The sequence below is a fragment of the Protopterus annectens genome, chromosome 15.part0 (genome assembly GCF_019279795.1).
Source record: "Protopterus annectens isolate FY-2018-M chromosome 15.part0, PAN1.0, whole genome shotgun sequence".
NCBI lineage: Eukaryota > Metazoa > Chordata > Ceratodontiformes > Protopteridae > Protopterus > Protopterus annectens.
In genome coordinates, this window is record NC_056749.1 from 466939145 (window position 1) to 466960772 (window position 21628).

Genomic DNA, 21628 nt, shown 5'->3' on the forward strand with positions numbered 1-21628 from the left:
GTTTACCTTACTGGCTTTTCCCTCCTCCTCCCAGGGTTCTGTGATGCTAGGGGTTGGGAGTAACAAAATGGTCATATACGGGATTGGGGCTTGAAGTTCATGACTGGGGAAGGGAGAGAGATGGGTTAAAATTATTAAAAACACACAAGACATGCAAATTGTAAAACATGAAATGTGAAGCTGGCTGCTTTTTAAATATCAATTAAACATGATTCCTTTTAAGTCTGATATATTAGTCATTTATGTCTTTAAGTATTTTCCTTCTGTATCAGCGTCTTTTATTGCCACTTTGATAGGCAGGTGTGGTTTGATGATGATTACCCTTCATTTATGAGATAACATGATGTTGGTGTTGCTTCTCTCTGTTGTACTCCTACGGGCCATATTAGTGAGTATGGTTAAGGACTTGGTATCTTGTATGTTATGGCATATACAACAGCGAGCATGCTCTGACTGGCTGCATATACAACAGCGAGCATGCTCTGACTGGCTGCATATACAACAGCGAGCATGCTCTGACTGGCTGCATATAAAACAGCGAGCATGCTCTGACTGGGTGCATATACAACAGTGAGCATGCTCTGACTGGCTGCATATACAACAGTGAGCATGCTCTGACTGGCTGCATATACAACAGTGAGCATGCTCTGACTGGCTGCATATACAACAATGAGCATGCTCTGACTGGCTGCATAACATTGTGTGTTACATTTTAGGTATCTGTGAATGGAAAATGCTTAATAAAACTGCACATATGAGATGAATGTGCCACTGAATACTCAGTACTGTGTGTGAGCCTCTTGAGACATCAGCTAGCTATTTGTAAGGATAAGTATAAATATGCTTTATGCTTTTCTAATTATGGTAAATCAAATGAAAATTGTGCAGATATAATTCATATGTTCTATTAACAGGAAACTGAAGGTTCTGACGCAGCAGTTACTGAAGAACAGAAGAATAAAATATAAATATCTTGCTCTGGACTCCTTTCAAGTTGCAGGACTGCAATGCTACATAATGTCTGGTGTTTTCTTAGTTTTATATTCAGTTTTACAAATCACCCAAGACTGGGAGAGCAGAAATATGAAAGACATCTCGATCACCTTATACGTTTGCTTTTACTTTTTTTTTTCTTATCTGTGCCATCATTCACACATTCAGTACACTCAGCAACATTCAAAGTAGGGGTGATAGGAGCTTGGACTTGTGATCCTATCTTTGCGAAAGCCTTGCCAGATTTAGCTGCCACATTAGCAGTGCAGCGTATTAACAAGGACTCATCTTTAGATTTGGGTTACTGGTTGGATTATGTTACCCTAAATGAGAACTGTGAAACTTCCAAAGCTTTGGCTGACTTCCTTACATACTCAAAGACAGCCGCAGGTTTTGTGGGCCCCACTAATCCTGGGTACTGTGCTCCTGCATCGCTCCTAGCCAAAAACTGGAACAAGCCTTTGTATTCCTGGGCATGTATCAATTATGAACTAGATGATGTGAAGAGCTATCCAACATTTGCAAGGACACTGCCATCACCTTCCAGAGTTCTCTTTAATGTGATGAAATATTTTCGCTGGGCACATGTTGGCATCATCTCCACTGATGAGGACATCTGGGTAGACACAGCCAGCAAAATAGCCAATGCACTGAGGAGTAAAGGGCTACCAGTTGGAATTGTTACTTCAATGGGTGCACAGACTGCAAGTATCAGAGAAGCATTAGAAAAGATTCACAAGGTGGACCGTCTTCGCAGTGAGTTGACACTGCCTCTTAATTAGAGCCAATTTTGGCAGGTTGTCAGTGTGCAGTAACATGTAAATGACATTTTGAAGGGAGATGCAGCTACTGATTTTGCACTAGTCAGTTATTTAAGGGAAACCCCAGATGTATCTGTATAAACTTCCATCTTCTAACTGAATCATTTATGTTCTTTTCAGCCGTAACAACAAGCATTCTGTAGATGACTTGGTACTGCACATCATGCTTAGTATTGTCATATAACTGTTAACTTTGGTTAAAACATTAGCAATCAATACCGCCACATCCCACCAAGGCAATATCTAGCTCCCCCCAGTCTGTATCTCAGACATAAAGCTAGACTACTTCAGATGGTGCTTAGCCAGCATATGCTATAGTCTCAGTCATTCTGTCATCACCAGCGAGGTCGAAGATGTTTCATTCTGCACTGCTATTATACAGCAATACTCTTTAGGCAGCATGCTGAAATGAAATGAACTTATAATGTCACATTTAGTAATGTTCTCTGCTTGCCTTTTATTTTGCGTTGTGGAATGGGGTGCAAAATATTTATAAATGACTGTATCATCTGCTTTCTATATAATGATTGGGATTTACTTTTCTAGTTTTTGCCTTGCACTTAACCACTCACCAGTATTTGTAGATCTAAAAACATATTAGCATTTGTCTCTCTACTGAAATGTCAGTACTGTTACCGCTGACTGCTGACACATGGCAAGAAAATGATCAAAAATGCACTAGCAGATAAACAGTCTGTAGGAACAATAAATGCACAAACAGAATATGGGGTATACAGCGCAGTTAGAAGAGGTGAGATGAAGCAGAACCACCACCATATAACAAACAAACAAACAAACAAAAACAGAAAATAGCTCACTACTCTCTATCATTCTCTGCCAGATTAGCTTAGATCCTCTTTAGAGATTCTGAAGTTAATTTAAGTGGCATCTCTACATTTAAAGGCATGAGATTCTTAGCTTCAGAAAAATATTCATCTGACTTTGCACCCTGTTCTGTAGAAAAGGGGAGATGACTAGCAGAAACAACATTGAAAGCAAAACGGAGTTTGAAACACTCATATTATTAAAGATTACTGTATAATGAGAGAACAGGTTTTTATATTAACTTCTGACTTGAGGCTTATTAGGCATCTTTGTATTTCTTAGAACCCATGTACGTGCCTAGTTTTCGTCTGAAATAGGTTGGGCATTTACTTGCCTGATTCTTTTTTGATAAGCTTATCCCAAAGTTAAAGTAGCTGTTTTGTAGGATCAGTATCCCATTTTATATACCATTAATGTCAGTTGTAAGCCTTAAATTAGCCAGCCTAGTGTTGCCTTAGCATGTTATATGCTCACAACATTGACCATGCAACAAGACGAAACCTGTCACTGCTCTGAGAACAAGACAAAACTACTCAGGAGTCTGCATGCCACTGAGAAGAGTGACAACTTCTTAAGATTACCAAGTAGGAACTGTTTCTTAACTTGATGATTTGTCATAATATTGTCTTTACTATTATATGATAAATTGTATTGCTTTAAAAGGCAGTGCCACATTCTACAGTGGTGTACATTAATGTAATGTACAGTAGGCTGATAACCAACTATTCATGACTTTGAATATCACAAAAGCAAATCTATAAGCCACTCTAAACAAAATGATCACACCTCGGTCACAGTTAAGTTTATTATTCACTAATACCCCTAGGCCTCTAACACAGTAGACAGTTTTTGTAGTCAAATTTAGTTTTACCGCATTTCTTAAAAATAATAATAATAATAATAATAATAATAATAGACTACTACTGTAACAACAAGAATGTATGTTATTGAATCCTTCTTGGAGTGGTCTCACATCTACCTGATGGGGATAATGTTATCAAGTTTGCAGTCATTTCCTTATTTAGAAATCCAGATGGTCTTTCTTAGCACAAGAGCAGAAAAATGATTCCAAACAGTAGGGGATCTATGACAAAGCTTTGTGACACACTAATGGTCAGATAAGCAGCATCTGACAGAAAGCCTCATAGTCAGACTTGTGTTCTTTTACTTATTCTTTGTTTGATTTGTCAAGTAATATAAATACCCAGTCTTCAATACCCTTCTGTGGTATAGTGTCAGAAACCTCTGCTGAGTCCGGATAGGCTATATGTTTGGCGAATACAGCTGCAACATCTTCAAGAATGATACACGATTTAAAGGACCTAACTTTAGCAAATGCACTTTGGTAAAATACATTGGGAAACAAGTTTACATTATATCCGTGTATACGCTCCACTGTTTTTCTCTCCAAAGTTTTGAAGAGTATGATTGTTATCCTTAATGGATTACAGTTGTCAAGGTCTGAGGACCCCCCACCCCAATACAATATGCATTAGGGTTATTTTAGGTTGGTACCAAAGTTTTGTGATTTTTTTTCCCATTGTTAGATGTCCATTAAAGATTACCAATAATGGCTTAAAATGTGGTCACGACTCTATATAGAAAGCTACCAGGAATAGTGTCAGAATTCACTGAGCTAGTGTTTTGATTTTTTTTATTTTGTTTACGGTTGTCATGGCTATATCTTTTTTTATGTATCGTGTAGACTCTGTTCACATGACTTTCTTGTATATTTTTGGGTATTTTAAAATTTTTATAAAACTTGTGTAGCAACAAACTAGTTTTTTCTTTAGGTTTAGAGAATAGCTTGTTCATTGCTGTTAGGTTGCTGCATATTTGCTTTGTGCACTTCAGTTTCCAAATGTAGTTACTTACTACCTTATTATTGCCTTCTTTCGTAGTGAGTGCTTAACTTTGTAGTTAGGTCTACATCATACCTGTCAGCGTGCAGACATGGAAAACAGAAACCAAGGCCCCTGAAAACTAGGATCCTCCAGCTAAAAGTATGGACATCTAATTGGCATAAAATTTGAATACCAAATATCACATAGGCTCATAAACGTTAGCTAGGCTAATGGCTTAAAAGCCCTTAAAAGCCTAGCCAACATAACCCAATTTTACCTGCTATATGGCCCCTATGGGCAAGACGATGGCTTGGATTTGTGCCTATGCCTTCGCTATCATATGGACTGCCCCTGTCCATAAGGGACATAGGCACTACCTCAGATGTGAATTTGTGATTCCACATCCATTGATACAAATTGCATTTGAAGAGGGCTAGGGAAGACCTCTGCTTAACTTGAATAAGAAGCCTGTTCCAAAGAAGGTGCAGTCTCTGAGACAAATATCTGTCTCTTGAGCAAGTTTTGCTTGAGTCAGTGACTAAATTTAGATCCCTAGTCTGAGTGACCCTCATGCTGTTTGACTTGTGGATGTGCAGCAGCACCATCAGGGCTGGATTTGTGAGTGCCTTGTAGGTCAGGCATAGGTCACCCCTTAATAGTCGCCAGGAGACATTGTAAAGGGATAGGGCTTTTAGTATATCTGCATAGGACATGTTTACACCCTGCGTTTTCTCTGTGAGGAATCTCTGAGGTCACTCCAGCTGCTTTAAGTACCTGGTCAAGAACATATCAAATGGCTCACTGTACTCGATTATTGGTCTAATAAGGGCTAAGTACAGTGGGACTTTAATTTCCTTGGATCTGGATGCCATAGCTTTACTTATAAGTTGTGCCACATATAAGGACTTCCTCACCACTGTGGGCACATGGTCAAACTTCACACTACTATCTATCTGTGTACCTAGATCTCTCACCTCTGAGTCTACTCTTAGGGGTCTGCTATTGATGATGCAGGGGTATGTGACTTCTCAAAGGGTATGATAATGCAGTTTTTCCCATTTAGTTTTAGGCCATGGTTCTGACACTAATCACTTTTCTGATCTAGACCCTCCTGAAGGATATCTTCATCGTTGGGGTATTCAGTGATTGCTCCCAGCTTGCAGTCATCAGCAAACTTTGTCATCTACAGTTCTTCCACATTAGCTTTGACTTCATAGAAGTATATTTCAAACAGGAGTGGTCCCAGCACCGAGCCTGTGGCACATCACTAGTAACTGGCCTCTTGCTGTATCTGGATTCACCCACTTTAATCAAGTTTGTCCTATCCACGAGCCAATTGGCTAGTCATCTGGTGATGTAGGTGTTTATGCCTAGTTTTGTGAGTTTACTTATAATACACAAGTGGGGAATTATGTCAAATGCCTTGGCCAGGTTGAGGTAGGTGGAATATACTGTTTTACCCTCATCCATGACCTTATTGACTTTCTCAGAGAAACCCACCAGATTCAGTAGACATGACCTGCATTTGACAAATCCAAATTGGGTTCGATGATTATTCTTTCCATGGCCTTACATATAAGACTAGTCAAATTTATGGGTCTGTAATTTCCCAGTAAATGGTCTCCCTTTATGCAGAGGGATGACTGTTGCTATCCTCCACTCTATCGTGACAAAGTCAATCTGGAGGCTGTGGTTAAATAATGATCCTAATGGGCCTGATAAGTTCTGAATTAAGCTGTTGATGAGGCAACCTGGTATATCAACAGGCCCCATTTATTCCATGTTTTTAGCTTTAAAGAGCACAGTGGCAATCTGTTCTTTGTTGATAATTGGTGGTGCAGTAGTGAAGGGTATTTCTTGTGGGTGAAAGGAACGGGGGTAATGGGGAGGTGAAATTTGAGATGAATGTGTCAGCCAGCAGATTTGCTATTTCTTCTAGCTAAGTATAGGTGATGCCTTCTACAACTAATTCCACACATTGCTAGGTGTTGCCCTTAAGAATGAGGACAAAACTGAAAATGCCTTATGGTTATCCTTAGCTTTGGAGGCTATTTTTACCTTAAAGTCTGCTTTCACATACTTAGCTAGTTCCCTGATTCACTTGTTTAGACTAATGAATGACTTTTTGCTTTGTTTTGCAAATTCCTTTATACTTCTCAACAGGATTTTCTTTCTTTCTTTTGATGTACAACATATTAATACCTGGGAGCCACAAGGGTAGCTTGTTTTTCTAGTATGAAATGGGTTTATTTTGGTCTGGTACTGCCATTTCTATGTAGTTATTTATATGGCCATACAGGGTTTTTTGTGTACACCTTTGCATAGGTTTCTGTATTTTCTGGATTTGAGGGAGCTTGGAAACTAGCTATGCCATCCATTAATAAGTTCTTCAAGTTTTTTTTTTTTTTGGTTAGCTGGGGCCTCTAGTTTTACCTTTATTACCAGTGAGGACATCACATGGGGAGTGGGGGGGGGGGTAGTGCTCTCCCATATTTGTGAGTACCAGATCTAGGATATTTGTTCCCCTAGTGGTAGTGCAGACTAGCTGCTCCAGGGCATTTGAATTATGTTAGTGGCCATGTATGCCTCCTAATTAATGGAGGGGTAGTTAAAGTCAACCATGTCTTCTCAGGCTGACAACTATTGGATCCCTTTGGAATGATACCAGTCGCTAAGCCAATTATTAAGGTCAATCATTTTCTGCTGGTATTGGGGCATCATCCTTGGAGGTGGCATAATGCTGCTCAATGCTGGGCTCATACCTGTCTGTGACACATATTCTGAGAAGTCAATCATGTCTTTCTTCATATAGTCCAAGGAGGTATGTCTCAGGTCATTCACACCCACATGGACTATGACTAAGTCATACTGTTACCTAGGGGTAAATGATCTAACTGGTTACATGATCTGATGGATCCTGGCCCCTGTCAGGCAACTAACTGTAACCTTCTTATTCAGCCTGGTAAGGGGGACATCAATGTGTCTCACAATGGAGTTTCCTATTAGCAGAATATTGGATTGTGGAGTGTTTCGTCTTAGGGGCTTGATAGTTGAGACACAGTGAAATGTGGCTTTATGTGCTATGATGTGAATTGTCTTGTTTCTGTGTATGTAGAGTTTCTGAGGACTGCACCTGAGAGGCCTTTGAGGTTTGGGTAATTTACATGTGAGCATCTCCGTGTATGTGGGTCTATTCGTGTGGTCCTTTGTGGGTGCTGTGATTTGTGTGAGTTGTTGGCAACCTGCTTGTTGCTTTTTGTGACTGGATGTAAGAGTCTAGCCTCCAGTGTCAATGTGTAACTACATGCCCCACATACTGTAATTGTTTGAGAATTAAGTTGTGGTCAGTGTACATAAGGTAACTGCTACATGAATAACTCTTCCAAATTCCATTAGCAATGTTGAATACTATTCAGAAACATGTTTCAAAAACAGACAGTGATGAAAATGATGGGAAAAATATTATCAAAGAGACAGCATAAAATCTGTAAACTTTAATGAACTTTATCACAAAATTCTACTATACACGGTAATTTAATTTTGCTTCAAAAAAAAGGAGTTCTAAGATGTGTGTTCTTTTTTTTTAAGTTATTGTTGCTACTGGTATGTTGGGCATGTAGTATGGTTTTCTGTGTTCTAGACAAAAATCACAGGTAATGAGGGGGATTCAGAAAATTGTGTGAAGGGGTAAACTGATCCTGAAAATAAGCACATGCCTCCAAAAATAGGTATGTATTGTGCAAGGGTAAATCAGGCCTGAAAATAGAATTATACAATGACCCCCCCATTAATATTCCAAAACGTGCATGCTGATTGGTCAGCGTGCACGTCGTAAATCAAAGACTTATACTAATGGAAAAAGGTCCAGTCGCCTGGACTTTTTCCATTAGTATAAGTCTTTTTTTTTTTTTTTTTTTACAGCAACGGAAAACACAAGATCTACGTTGCTTTTTAGAAACTGTCTCGCTATGTTAACATCGCGAGACAGCTTTAAAAAAAGTAACAGAGATCTTCCTTTCTCTGTTGCATTTTTTTAAAGCTGTCTCGCTATGTTAAATGGGTTTAACATAGTGAGACAGCTTTAAAAAAAGCAACGGAGATCTTGCTTTCTCCGTTGCTTCCACCCACAGCTCTGATGTACTGCGTAAGCATACGCATGCGCAGTACATCAGAACTGCCGCAGAATACCAGACAGCTGTGGAAGGGCAGCACGAAGGCATTATACAATGCCATTATTTAAGAAAAGTAAGTATTTTTTTATTAAATAATGTCATTGTATAATAGCAATAACTCACTTCTGGGTGTGGGTAATGCTGGATTTACCCACGGTTGTCTTTTTTTGGCCACTCGGGCTTCGCCCTCGTGACCAAACCATGCCAACTGTGGGTAAATCCAGCATTACCCACACCCAGGTGTGGGTTATTGCTTAAATATTCTTCTAAAATTGGAAGTTGAGAGGTCTGTGTGGTCTACATTTCTTTTTAAGACTTATGAGAGCCTTTTGAATTTTCTTTCAACTAAATTTATTCTGCACACAGAGCATACACCGCACATTAATAGAGCACCCCAGAGTTCCAGAAGCCAGCAAAAGAGCACTAAAAATTTTTTTATATAATTATATTTTCTTTTTTCTTAAATAACTTAATTCTATACTATCAATAATCTGCATCTGTGTGCAGGTAACATAGGATTTACTTACACCCAGTCATGGATAACTGCTAAAATAGAACATGTCAATTTCATCGGCAATCAACATCTGTCATCATAAAAAGCATGCATTGGACAAAGCAATTATTTACAAGCCACGTGAGGTTAATTCACATATACAAGACCCAAATTTTAAAATCCTTTTAATATTAATACTTTACCGATGCCTGGTATAGTTGTACCAATTAAAACGTGTGTCATTTAGTCTCCCTTTTCTCTGATAAGCTCTAAAAAATACCTCCTTAGGTTTTAAAGTTATACTATCTACAATCCAAAATGTTAACTTTTTAAAACTCAGGGAGAAAGCTGAATGTTTAAAGAATGTATATTCTTACTATATCCTAACATATTCATACAGCCTGTCTGGTAATTTATGTGTTGTCATCCCCACACAATTCACAGTACATACAGCACATACAGCAATGTAAATAATTCCTGTTGAATTATAGAATCTCTATTTAAATGTGACAGAAAAAACAAGGGCAGCAGTGCACATTTGGAAGCATCAGATTTGTTGTGTGGGCCCTTACTTTGAACATCGTAATTTTACAGACATTACTTACAAATGTGGTTCCTTCTTACAGTGGCAACATGGTAAGAATCACAGTATTTCCCTGGTGTTTGTAAATATGGCTCAAGATATATAGTTTCTATGAAGCAGCCCAAAGTTCCAGCATAGAGAGGAGGACATATGAAACAACATGCACATTTATTTATGGGTCTATTCAAAGTTGAACATCTATATAAATAAGAATTTGTGGTGAAATATTATAGATACATTGATGACTTGCTGTTTGTGTGTAAGAGTGGGTATGAGATGGCACAATCTTTTGTACAAAAATTAAATGGTAATCGATTCAATCTTAAATTTGATGGAGTCCAATATGGTGGATCAGTTATATTTTTGGATGTCCAGTTGCAAGGCCTGTTAGACAGTAAAATAAAAATTAAAGTTCATAGGAAATTTGAAGATGTCAGTCATTTTTTGGATGGGCGTAGTTGTCACCCACCACATTTACTGGAGGCAGTCCCTTGTGGTGAATTATTAAGAATTGGTAGATTATGTAATGATGGAAGGGAATTAGAGAAAGAGTTAGGGAAAACTATTAATATATTCTTGAGAAGGGGTTATAATAGAGAAGTTGTCAGGAAGTCTTTGGATAGATTAAATTCTGAAACTCGGATGTCAAATAAAGGGTTTATGGGATATCAGTATAGAAATCATAATGGGGATATGGAGTGTGCACGTAGCCAAGTGTCTGTAGTCACCACTTATGATGTATTCAGTGAGCAAGTTATTGACTTTAAGTATTTTTGAGTTTTTTTATTAAATTGCAAAGGGTTTACAAATAGTATATGTAAAACACTTATGTTTTCTTATAGGACGGGACACAACATAAGAGACATTATTGCACATAGTAAGCTCATTAAGCCAGATAGTAGTTTGCATATAGAGCCAATATTGATATAAAAAGAAACTGTTTTATTCTAAAGTATGGAACTCTGACCCCTGCTGGTTTAAACATTGATTACAATTGGATCTGAGTATACTTCCCACTTTTTCTAATACCTGCCAGAGGAGAAAAGGATTTATTTTGAAGTTAAACAAGCAAACTACTGCAAGTTTGCAAAAGTTGTAACTTGGACAGTTGTTTCTTGGTTTTAGAAATAAAGATATGCCCAATGTGACAAAGTAAACAATTTGGGTAGCCTTGCAGATTACTAACATGTGCCCACCAAATTACTTTTGGCAGACTACCACTGCATAAAAGCTATTTTGCTAAAGCAAATGACTACCTTAAACAATGTAATACAATTGCCTGGATTCATTGTGACTTTGGAGTAGGTTATGTAGTAAGATAAGTATACAAATTAGGTGGAATGACAAAGGGACAAACTTAGTGGGGGGATATCCCCCAGTTTTTTTTCTGTGGAATATCCACTGGCCTAAGTCAAACACATTTCATAAATTAAGCCATTTTGTACAGCTGTCTTTGCAAAATCAAGGGAATGAGATGGTCAATGGACCTCAGTGGGTGTTCATGCAAAATTCTCCAAATGGAACACTTTAGACTGGATTTTCACATTGATTCTCAACTATCTGCTTTTTCCTTGGTTATTATATCAGATCTTGAGTTTTTCCCAACATGTTGAAGTATCACACTTTTTCCCTGGATCAGGATGATTGCAAAGCAGACTACACTCATTAAAACTTGGAAACTGAATCTTTTAAGACTCACTAGTGATAGTTTACTTTCACTTTTCTTTTTTTTAAGTTTCTTAGTCCATATGATCGGCAAACAGCTCTCGTACTTGAGCCTAATTGGATCATTTGTTCCTTCTAGGTGTAAGGATCAAGGCTTTACTAAGCAGGGTGCGGCCTCTGTCCCATTCCTGTCTTGTCTGGGTATCCCTGGGAGCTTGGTGGTGGCTTGAGAGCTCTCCTATGTGATGCTGTAGAAAGGAACATGCCTGTCCTCTGCTTAAGTGACTCCAGCACTGTAGTAGAAGCTTGCTAGACCCATGGCTGTAGAAGGCTACATGCCTGCCATCTGCTGAGGTGACTTATCACCACTGCAATACAGTTTGGTAGGCCTTTGGCTATAGAAAGGTACATGTCTGTTCTCTGCTTAAGTGACTCATCACCATTTTAGTGGGGGCTTGCTAGGCTGATGGCTGTAGAAGGGTACATGGCTGTACTCTGTTTAAGTCCTCACCACCATTACAGTAAGGGTTTGCTAGGCCTTTGACTGTATAAGAGTATATAACTGCCCTCTGTCTATGTGACTCATCACCACTGCAATTGGGACTTTCAAGGCCCATGGCTGTAGAGGGGTAAATGCCTGCCCTCTGCTTAAGTCATTATCAGCATTTCAGTAGGAGGTTGCTAGGCTCATGACTGTAGAGAGGTGTACATTCCTGTCTTCTGCTTAAGTGACTCATCACCACTGCAGTCTGAGCTTGAAAGGCCTATGGCTGCCCTCTGCTTAAATCCTCATAACCACTGCAGTCGTGGCTTGGAAGGGTATATGCCTGTCCTCTGCTGAAGTGACTCAGCACCACTGCAGTTGGGGCTTGGAAGGCCTATAGCTGTAGAAGGACACATGCCTGCCCTCTGCTTAACTGACTCATCGTTACTGCATTAAGGGCTTGCTAAGCCCATGGCTGTAGATGATTTACCTGACCCGTAATAGGTGTCACTAATACAGTGAGCCAATCTGCTTCCCTCCCACCAGAATGGGAAAACCATCAGTGGCCACTCAGTTTCACTGTCCATTTCCTAGAACCTGTAGTGTCCATGCTGCTACTCAAATGCAGATCTATGCTACAAGGCTGGTCTGGTTTATTTTCACTTTTATGTTGCAGTTTGAAATATGGGGCCCACATATGACTAATTGGTCTAGAGAGTCTAGTAGACACATTTTCTTTAGAGTGGTGCTTGATGATATAAACATAAACTGTAGCTTAATACTTTAAATAAAATTTACTGAAAACCCCTCCTGTCTTTGAGAAGAGAGTAATTCTCCAGTTTATGACTTTACCTGCAGTTATGAGGTTCATAAGTTAGTACTAGGCAATCAGTCTGCAGACCATTACTGCCCTAGCCAAAAGACCCTATTCAGAGGTTCCCTCCAGCCTCGAGGAAGGCAAGGCAAGATAGACCAGGGGAGAATTTGAGGCTGCCCATCCAATTATCTAGGTTTACTTTGAAGGAGGCAAAAGGTAATGGAAGTTTGTACCAGAGGTGAAGGATATGCCTCTATCATGCTGTGTCCTATTTATCTGTTGATGAAGGTTTAATTCCTTTAACCTGGTATTTGAGGTACAATTTGTTATGTGAATGAATAGACAATGAAGCCTGTTTTGTTGCATCTGATGGAACGCTCTGTTCAGTTCTGAATTCACTGCTGATTCAAGTTTCTTCGGCGTTTGAAAACATCCCCTTTGCCACAAACTTGCATGGGAAGTGTCCATTCTGTTTATGTATATCATGTCCATACACAGAAGCCAACAATGCTGGCATGAACATTCCATTTATATCTCCTAGCATTCTGCTGGTCTTGATTTGAAGACAAAGTTTCCTATTGTCACACTACTCGCCTAACTTCTAGTAATTGAAATGCTTCAGTTAAGAGGTATAAAGTTAGTGTGCCCACTGATCAATAGCCAAGCTTTGATTTTCTGGGTTTCTGTTAATACTATGTGAACCTCTCACCAGATGCTCAGGGAAAGACAAAGATTATCCTAGAAAATACTACAAAATTTATCATTTCAACCAAAAGCTTCAAGTAACACTTAGGAGACAATAACTGTAAGAACACAATTTGGCTATTAGTAATAAGTTATAAAGTACTACACCACATAGAAACTGCAATACAATGCAACCTATGCCCTGTGGCTGGATTTGAAAAGCAGTGAGTTTTAACAGAAACACTGAATCCCTTTGAACTTAGTATTTTTCTTCTCTTATATTAGCATACTCCTCAACTGACCCTGACTTTCTAGAATGACTCTATACTTGCATCATAGTTTTCCTCTGCTCCTCATGATTTTTTTGAAAATCACTAAGCATTCCAGTCAATAACGCAAGACTTTAGAGCTTCATTCTTCTTATTTTTCAGAAAATGCATGCTGATACAAAAGTTGTTTTTTATTCATTTTTAAAAATGTATTAGAATAACATGTAAAGATTGTCTTTGGTTTTAGGCCTTTGCCCTTGTTCATAGGTAGGTACTAGGCTATTGGCCCTAGGGCCTATATAAGCCTAGTCAAACGGTACCCTGGCTTTTGCCACCCAAGAAAATTATTTTCCTGTGCCCCTGTCAAGCAGAGCCACAGAAGTGATCCCCGGGGTGAATTTCCTATCTCCCATCCAATCATCAAGATTTTTCTTGAAGAGTGCTAATGAGGAGCTTTGTTTGATATAGATAGGTAGTTTGTTCCAGAGTATGGGAAGTCTCTGGGACAGGAATTTATCCCTCCAGCATGTTCTGTTTATTGTGATGACAAGGTTTAGGTCCCTAGAGCATGTAGCTTGGAGGGATTGGGATTTCTTTAAGTGGAGCATGTCCAACAGCTCTGGGTTTGACATAGCTTTGTATGTTAGGCAGAGATTGCCTCTGAGTAGGTGATATGCGACAGAGTAAAGCTGGAGATTTTTGAGATGGTCTGCGTAGGGCATCTGTTTGAGGCCAGTAATCCTCTTTGTGAGGTATTTCTGTGGCCTTTCCAGTTGTTGTAGATGTCTTGTGAGGTACATACCAAAAGGGGCATTGTACTCTATAATGGGTCTAATGAGTGATGAGTAGAGGGGAACAATGACCTCTTTTTTCCTGGATGAGAAATCTTTTGTGATGAGGTGTGCCACGTAGAAGGATTTCCTGACTACTGTGGCGATGTGATTATCAAAGGAGAGACTACTGTTCACCTGTGTCCCAAGGTCTCTTATCACACTTTCGTTGTTAAGCAGACTACCGCCTATGTGGTAGTTCATGGGTACAGAGTTTTTACCAAAAGGGATGACAATGCACTTTTTGGCATTGAGCTTGAGGCCATGGCTTTGATACCAGGCATCTGTCTCAGTGAGGCCCTTTTGTAGGATGTCCACATCGTAAGGAGTTTTGATTATGACTAGTTTGCAGTCATCTGCGAACTTTGTTAGCCAAAGGCCTTCTGTAATAGCCTGTATTTCAGAGAAGTATATACCAAACAGAAGAGGACCTAGGAATGAACCCTGTGGTACTCCACTTGTCACTGGTCTGAAGTTGGATTTAGAGTCTGCTACTTTCACAGTGTGGGTTCTGTCAGTGAGCCAGTTGGCAACCCATCTTGTGACATAGGGATTTATACCTAGTTTAGTGAGTTTATCTATAATTCCAGAGTGGGGGATGGTGTCAAAAGCCTTGGCGAGATCTAGATAGGCTGTGTGAACCACCTTACCCTCATCTATGGCTTTGGTGACCGCTTCAAAGAAGTCTATCAGGTGTAGGAGACATGATCTGCCTTTTACAAACCCGAACTGGGTAGGGTCCAGAATTTGGAGATTACCAATGTCATTGTTTATAAGTTCCATAGCCTTGCAGGCCAGGCTCATCAGGCTAATGGGGCGGTAGTTCCCTGGGTCCGTGGTGGCTCCCCCTTTGTGGAGTGGGATAACCGTTGCTCTATTTTTATTTTTGACTTTGTCCATACTACTTTATTAAACAAGTTGAGAGTTACGCGTGGCAGTCATTTGAAATTTGAAGGTTCTGGTTCAATATGCCTAATAGTGCAGACCCTGTGGCATACGATTTAAGCCAGAAGGAAGCAAAAGACATCTAAAGTATGTTGTGAAACAGCGGCAGTTCATGTAGCAACATTTTAATGAAATAAGGAAAACAGGGCATATACTATTGTATGATGTCACTCCTGGGGTGGACTGCAGCATGATACAAAGCTGATTATTTCTAGTATCCTAGAATGATACATCTAAGAAATGAAAAAATCCATTTGTCCAGTGCTGTGCTTCAAGGTATATTGCAAACTACAAAACAAATGGAAGTGATGAGCCATGACCCAATGAGTTTAATCTTATGGGCTTAGGTTGAGAAGTTTTATGACATGCACAAAGATTTTATATTCTTGGAGTTAACAGTTTCCCTATACATCAAGAAACTTGTTTTTTTTAAACATATACTGCAGATGTTTCATGTTTCCAACTCAGACTTGATATACATGTACTGTAGTTTATTACACATTTAACAAAGTATTCACCATAGCCAGCTTTCCCATTTGAAGCATGCTTATTTACACGTAAAGTTCAGAAAAACAGAATGGAGCTCATTCCAAACAGTTCAATCTACAGTCAAAATAAATTCTCTTCTCAAGTTTTTCCTCTGCGGGGTTTTTACAGTTCAGATCAAAAGTAATATTTCTTCACATTCAAATGCAGTGTTCCCCTATAGACAGGGTTCTGGCATGGTATCCTTCCACACAGGCAAAGCAGACATGTCCAGCTTCTCCTATAAAGGGGTCAGCTCCTTTCCTCCTGCAGGCATACTCACCAGACTGCCTTCTTTCTGGTATAAGTAACTCCTTTTAGTATCTTCACAGGACCATCTTCAGACGCATATGTCACAAATCTCCTGTAAAAAGGGCAATGGGCTTTAATTATCCCTGTGTCATCTGTCCCCCATTAACTTTAGCTTCCTTTCCTGTTTCTACATTAGTATCCTTAAATGGACCAAACACCCCTCTACTATATGACCCTTCTGAGTTAGGTTTAATCATTTTAATAAACTTAGTTATAAGCATTTATAATAATGTTTCAGGTGGCCTAACCCAAACTGGCCTAACTGGGTAGACATACTGATGTGATTTAATTTTTTTTGGTCAAGGTTTCTCCTTTTCACATTACACTCTGTGTTTAAAAGATGAGATTACAATAAAAACTTCTGAGACAATATGTTCCTTACATTTACTTAGAATGGCAGTATTCATAATTAGTGCTTACTTTGGCAGTCTCTGGATTGAGTGTTTGTAACTTTCTTCTCATAACACACACTGATTTGTATTCTTTGTCATGTTTTAAAGACATTTCAGTAAATCCCTTTTTCTTTAATTACCAAATGTGGCTTGAATTAGATTTTTTTGGAAAACTAGGAATTGTTGAGCTGCTACAACTTCTCTTTCAGTCTCAGTTTTTGTCACAGAATATGGTTTCAGTAAAACAGCAGCAAATTCCCCAAGAAACAATAAATTTATAGCTCATGAAGGAGGCAACTATGAATGCCAGTGCCTAGAAAACCATCTGTGTATCCTTGGACTTAGGTGTATGACCCTAGTGGAAGGGAAGAAACAAAAGAATACAAATTCCTTGGTATGTGGATTTTCCTGGGTTAAAACCTCAAACCGTGATGGATAAGATGATGCCAGAGTGAGAGAGTTAAATCCCTAGTGCCACTGTTGCTTCCATACACACCCAACATATTGTGCACTGGGTAAGCTGAACAACATAGCCATGTCACGGAAAGGGAGCAACAGCTAAGTCATACTTTTTATATGTGGCAGTGTAGGGATTATTTTATAGGAATGCAAACATAATCTGTGTAAAGGTAATGTATTTAGGGGGCAATTGTCCTTTAAGATTTATTCTAGACTGGCAGTGCAATTAATATGAATCTCATAATTGTGTTTTCTGTGTTTTCCGGTGTTTTCCTTTGTAGTTCAAGAGGAATTGAGAGCCCCCTCCCCCCACACTACTGCAGAGGTGTTAAAACTGTCACTGCACCAAGAGACCCTTGCAGAATCAATTCCTCAGACTACAAATGAAAACCCTGAACAAAGACCTGCAATTTAGTTACTTTTCTAGCTGTAGCTGGATAACTTTTAAGTATAGTGTAAAATAAGGTCTGAGGCAAACATAAATGAGGGTGATCAGAGACAGAAAAAAAGCAGTCCTTTTACAGAAGGTAAAGAAAATGACAGTGACTCTCCCAAATCCCATTATATGTCAATGGCATGGAAATTTAAAGTTACTTCCTTATGTCTGGCATGAGTCATACAAAGTATTATGGGGAAGAGAAAGGGTTGAGGGAGTACAAAATAACGTTGACGCATCAAGCCCCATTGGTAGCCATGTTGTGGAAAACAGGCTAAAATTACAAATAAAGCACTTAGAGTGATTTTGATGTGTTAAAACAGGTCAGGAAACAAAGATAGATTGAAAAAAACATTTTTTTAAGTTCTAGGGCGGAGTTTTCCTTTAACACCTTCAACTGTTGCCAGTCTTATATCCAGCTTTCAGTAATAATTACTGAGTCTATATCTGATATTGAATGAGCTTGCTTTTTCCTATATGGAGTAGTACCCCCAACAGTTCCAAAATATCCACTGTACTCTTTTCATCAAGTTTTTTGTCTCTTAGCTAAAGAAGTTTGATTCTGATGTCATCTATTTGTGAATATATGCTATATAATACTTTGTGACATATAAACATGAATACATTTCACTGCATTGTCCAGCATAAATGACTTGATTATGCGGCAGGTCCATTAACTGACCCAATATTTCCAGTTCAAGATTCATCAATTGCAGTTCATCAAGTCCTGAGTTGTTGACCATGCAGCAGTGAGAGAACAGGACATATTCTCTCCTCAAGCAAAAGCTGATCTGGTCATTTCATGAGTGAATCACTGTAATGGGCTGACTAAGCATAAGCTGATTTGTGTTTAAATCAGCTTTACTATTTCTATCATCACTGCGTTTAATTGGAGATCCTTTCCAGCTAATAAATTACAGTCATAGGTTTTCACAATTGTTTTTTTTTTCATTCTTAACTATAAATGTACAGTCAGTGTGTCATTTGAATTATTTTTACTGGTAACATTTTGCAGTGTTTTGATAATAATTGCATGTTATATGTTGAATTCTATTTGAGGTTCCCTACTACGAGAGCGAAAGTCCATTTATGCGAATCCATAAATGCTGACACTTATTGCGTGAACCGGCATTACAGCGAATGTCCAAAACCATGAATTTGGAAATGTCGAATTACCATGGTTGGCCCGTCTGTGGTATAGCTCCATAAGGTAAGTGTGCGATAGTTACGGACCTTAGGGTTAGGGTGCGGGTTAAGGTAAATGTATAGATAGTTAATGTATGTAAGATTTAGTGTAGGGTTAGGAGTAGGGTTTTGGTAAATGTATGTATGTGGATTATTTATTTTGTTTGTTTATATTTTCGTAGGGGAAGTGTGCGGTAGTTACGGACCTTAGGGTTAGGGAGGGGTTAAGGATAGTGCATAGATAGTTGTGTATGTGGGGTTTAGTGTAGGGTTAGAAGTAGGGTTTTGGTGCTTTACTTTAGGTTAGAAATAGGGTTTGGTTAGTGTATGTATGTGGTTTATTTATTTTGTTTGGGTAGGTAGTATGTAGCGGGTGGTGGGATTGGCCGACTATGACAGTTCGAGATTTAAAATTTTGCGGTTTAGTGCATTTGGTATTCTCGCGGTTCGTGCAATTCGTATCGGTGTTTTGGTATTCGCTCAAAAGGAGTTTTGCTCTGGTAATATAGACCCTATTTGAGATAGGCCTTTCTTTTCGGAGAGATCCAGCTCCTTTGCAATTTGCTAAGCTGATACTATGTAAAAAGATGCTGCAGTTCTATTTTATGTATTTGTTGCTTTCAGTGATAATCATGTGTATGCATTCAGTCCTTATTGGGGGTCAGGAACAGAAACATCTCCTGGAAGTGGCACATGACTTGAAGATGACTGATGGATCTTACGTCTTTGTCCCATACGATACCCTCCTATACAGTTTACCATTTGAAGAAACCACATATGAAATCTTAAGCAGCAACTCCAAACTGCAAGCAGCTTATGATGCAGTACTTACAATTACCATGGAATCTGGGAACATGTCCTTCCACCAGGCCTTCAGAGATGCAGTCAACAAAAGAGAGATTTCAACAAAACTGAAAGCTGAACAGGTAAACTGTTTCAATGTCCTTGTATTCTAGTTTCTTTTAGATATGTATGCTTTTTAGGAATTTCTGCTATACTTTTAAAATTATTAGCAGGTATATTCTGGGGACACTAAAAAAGTCAGTCAGTTATGGATGATTTTAGATGTATGAAACTGCACGTCTATATCCCAAGAGTTTATTGAAATAATATGCAAACTGTTATACAAAATTTTAGTCTGTTTTACATTGGAATGGTGAAACTGAAAAACAAAAATAACTATACAAAGAAAGAAACCAGATATGGCTAGATTAACAAGAACCACGTTTACAGAATATCAAGAATCTTTATAACCCAGCAAATGGAAAGCTAGTCTTGTTTAATTCTGGTGTCCATCTAATGCAGAATAATGCAAGTTTTGTATATCTACAACTTGTATAAACATAACATTTTTGCACTCCAAAATTTGTATTATTTTTATTCCCTAAAGCATGTACAGTGGAGTATTTCTTGTACACCTACCTTCAGTACTTTTCTGTATTTTAAACTGCAAATAGCATTACATATCAAGCCAAAAAATCGTGAGCTGCTCTACTGCTAACAAAAATCAACAAAACATGAAGTGTTAAAATGAATCAGCAATATTTTCATGCAACTGCATTTCAATATTAATTTATCATGGTAAATGTTCAAAATTAATATGTAGAAAATGCATTTAAAGAGAAAAATAAGTGAAAAGCCTCTGATAAGGATAACATTTATATAAAGTGGTAGAAGTTTGTTTGTGTCTTTCGGCAACGGAACTCCGGTCTGCTAATGATTGGTAGTGGATTTTTACGTACCGGGTTACCAGCCCTGATGCACAACCTTCAACAAAGGCATGCCCCATTCACGTATGTCTCCACACAGAAGACGCTCTAGCTGAGAATCGAACGGGACAACGTCTTGCTATGAGGTGACAACGCTACCGCAGCACCACCACCACAGTTCTATAAAGTGGTAGAAGTGACTGACAAAATAATATAGCAATAACCTATGCCTGGGTGTGGGTAATGCTGGATTTACCCACAGTTGGTGTGGTTTGGTCACGAGGGCGAAGCCCGAGTGGCCAAACAAAGCCAACCGTGGGTAAATCCAGCATTACCCATACCCAGAAGTGGGTTATTGCTATTATACAATGACATTATTTAAGAAAAAAATAATAACTTTTCTTAAATAATGGCATTGTATAATGCCTCCTTGCTGCCCTTCCGCAGCTGTCTGGTATTCTGCGGCAGTTCTGATGTACTGCGCATGTGTATGCCTACGCAGTACATCAGAGATGTGGGCAGAAACAACGGAGAAAGCAAGATCTCCATTGCTTTTTACTGTTTTGCTATGTTAAATGGGTTTAACATAGTGAGACAGCTTTAATAAAGCAACGGATAATCTCTGTTGCTTATTTTAAAGTTGTCTCGCTATGTTAAACCCATTTAACATAGCGAGACAGTTTTGAAAAAAGCAACGGAGAAAGAAACATCTCCGTTGCTTTTTACAAACTGTTTCGCTATGTTAAATGGGTTTAACATAGCGAGATAGCTTTAAAATAAGCAACGGAGATCTCTGTTGCTTATTTTAAAGCTGTCTCGCTATGTTAAACCCATTTAACATAGCGAGACAGTTTTGAAAAAAGCAACGGAGAAAGCAACATCTCTTATTTTAAAGCTGCCTCGCTATGTTAAACCCATTTAACATAATGAGACAGTTTTGAAAAAAGCAACGGAGAAAGCAACATCTCCGTTGCTTTTTACAAACTGTTTCGCTATGTTAAATGGGTTTAACATAGCGAGACAGCTTTAAAATAAACAACGGAGATCTCCGTTGCTTTTTTAAAACCTGTCTCGCTATGTTAAACTCCTTTAACATAGCGAGACAGTGTTTTAAAAAAGACTTATACTAATGGAAAAAGTCTGGGCGACCGGACCTTTTTCCATTAGTATAAGTCAATTTACAAT

At 38.7% G+C, this 21628-nt stretch overlaps 1 protein-coding gene across 1 annotated transcript in view; it reads left to right on the forward strand.

The window, feature by feature from the left end:
• Positions 1 to 1007: 1007 nt before the first annotated feature.
• Positions 1008 to 21628, forward strand: part of GUCY2F (guanylate cyclase 2F, retinal) — a 571373-nt gene continuing 550752 nt past the window's right edge. Inside the window, exons 1-2 of the mRNA XM_044057284.1 lie at positions 1008 to 1749; positions 19359 to 19660. Of these exons, the coding sequence (XP_043913219.1) occupies positions 1008 to 1749; positions 19359 to 19660 (1044 nt within the window). The remainder of the gene's footprint in view (positions 1750 to 19358; positions 19661 to 21628) is intronic.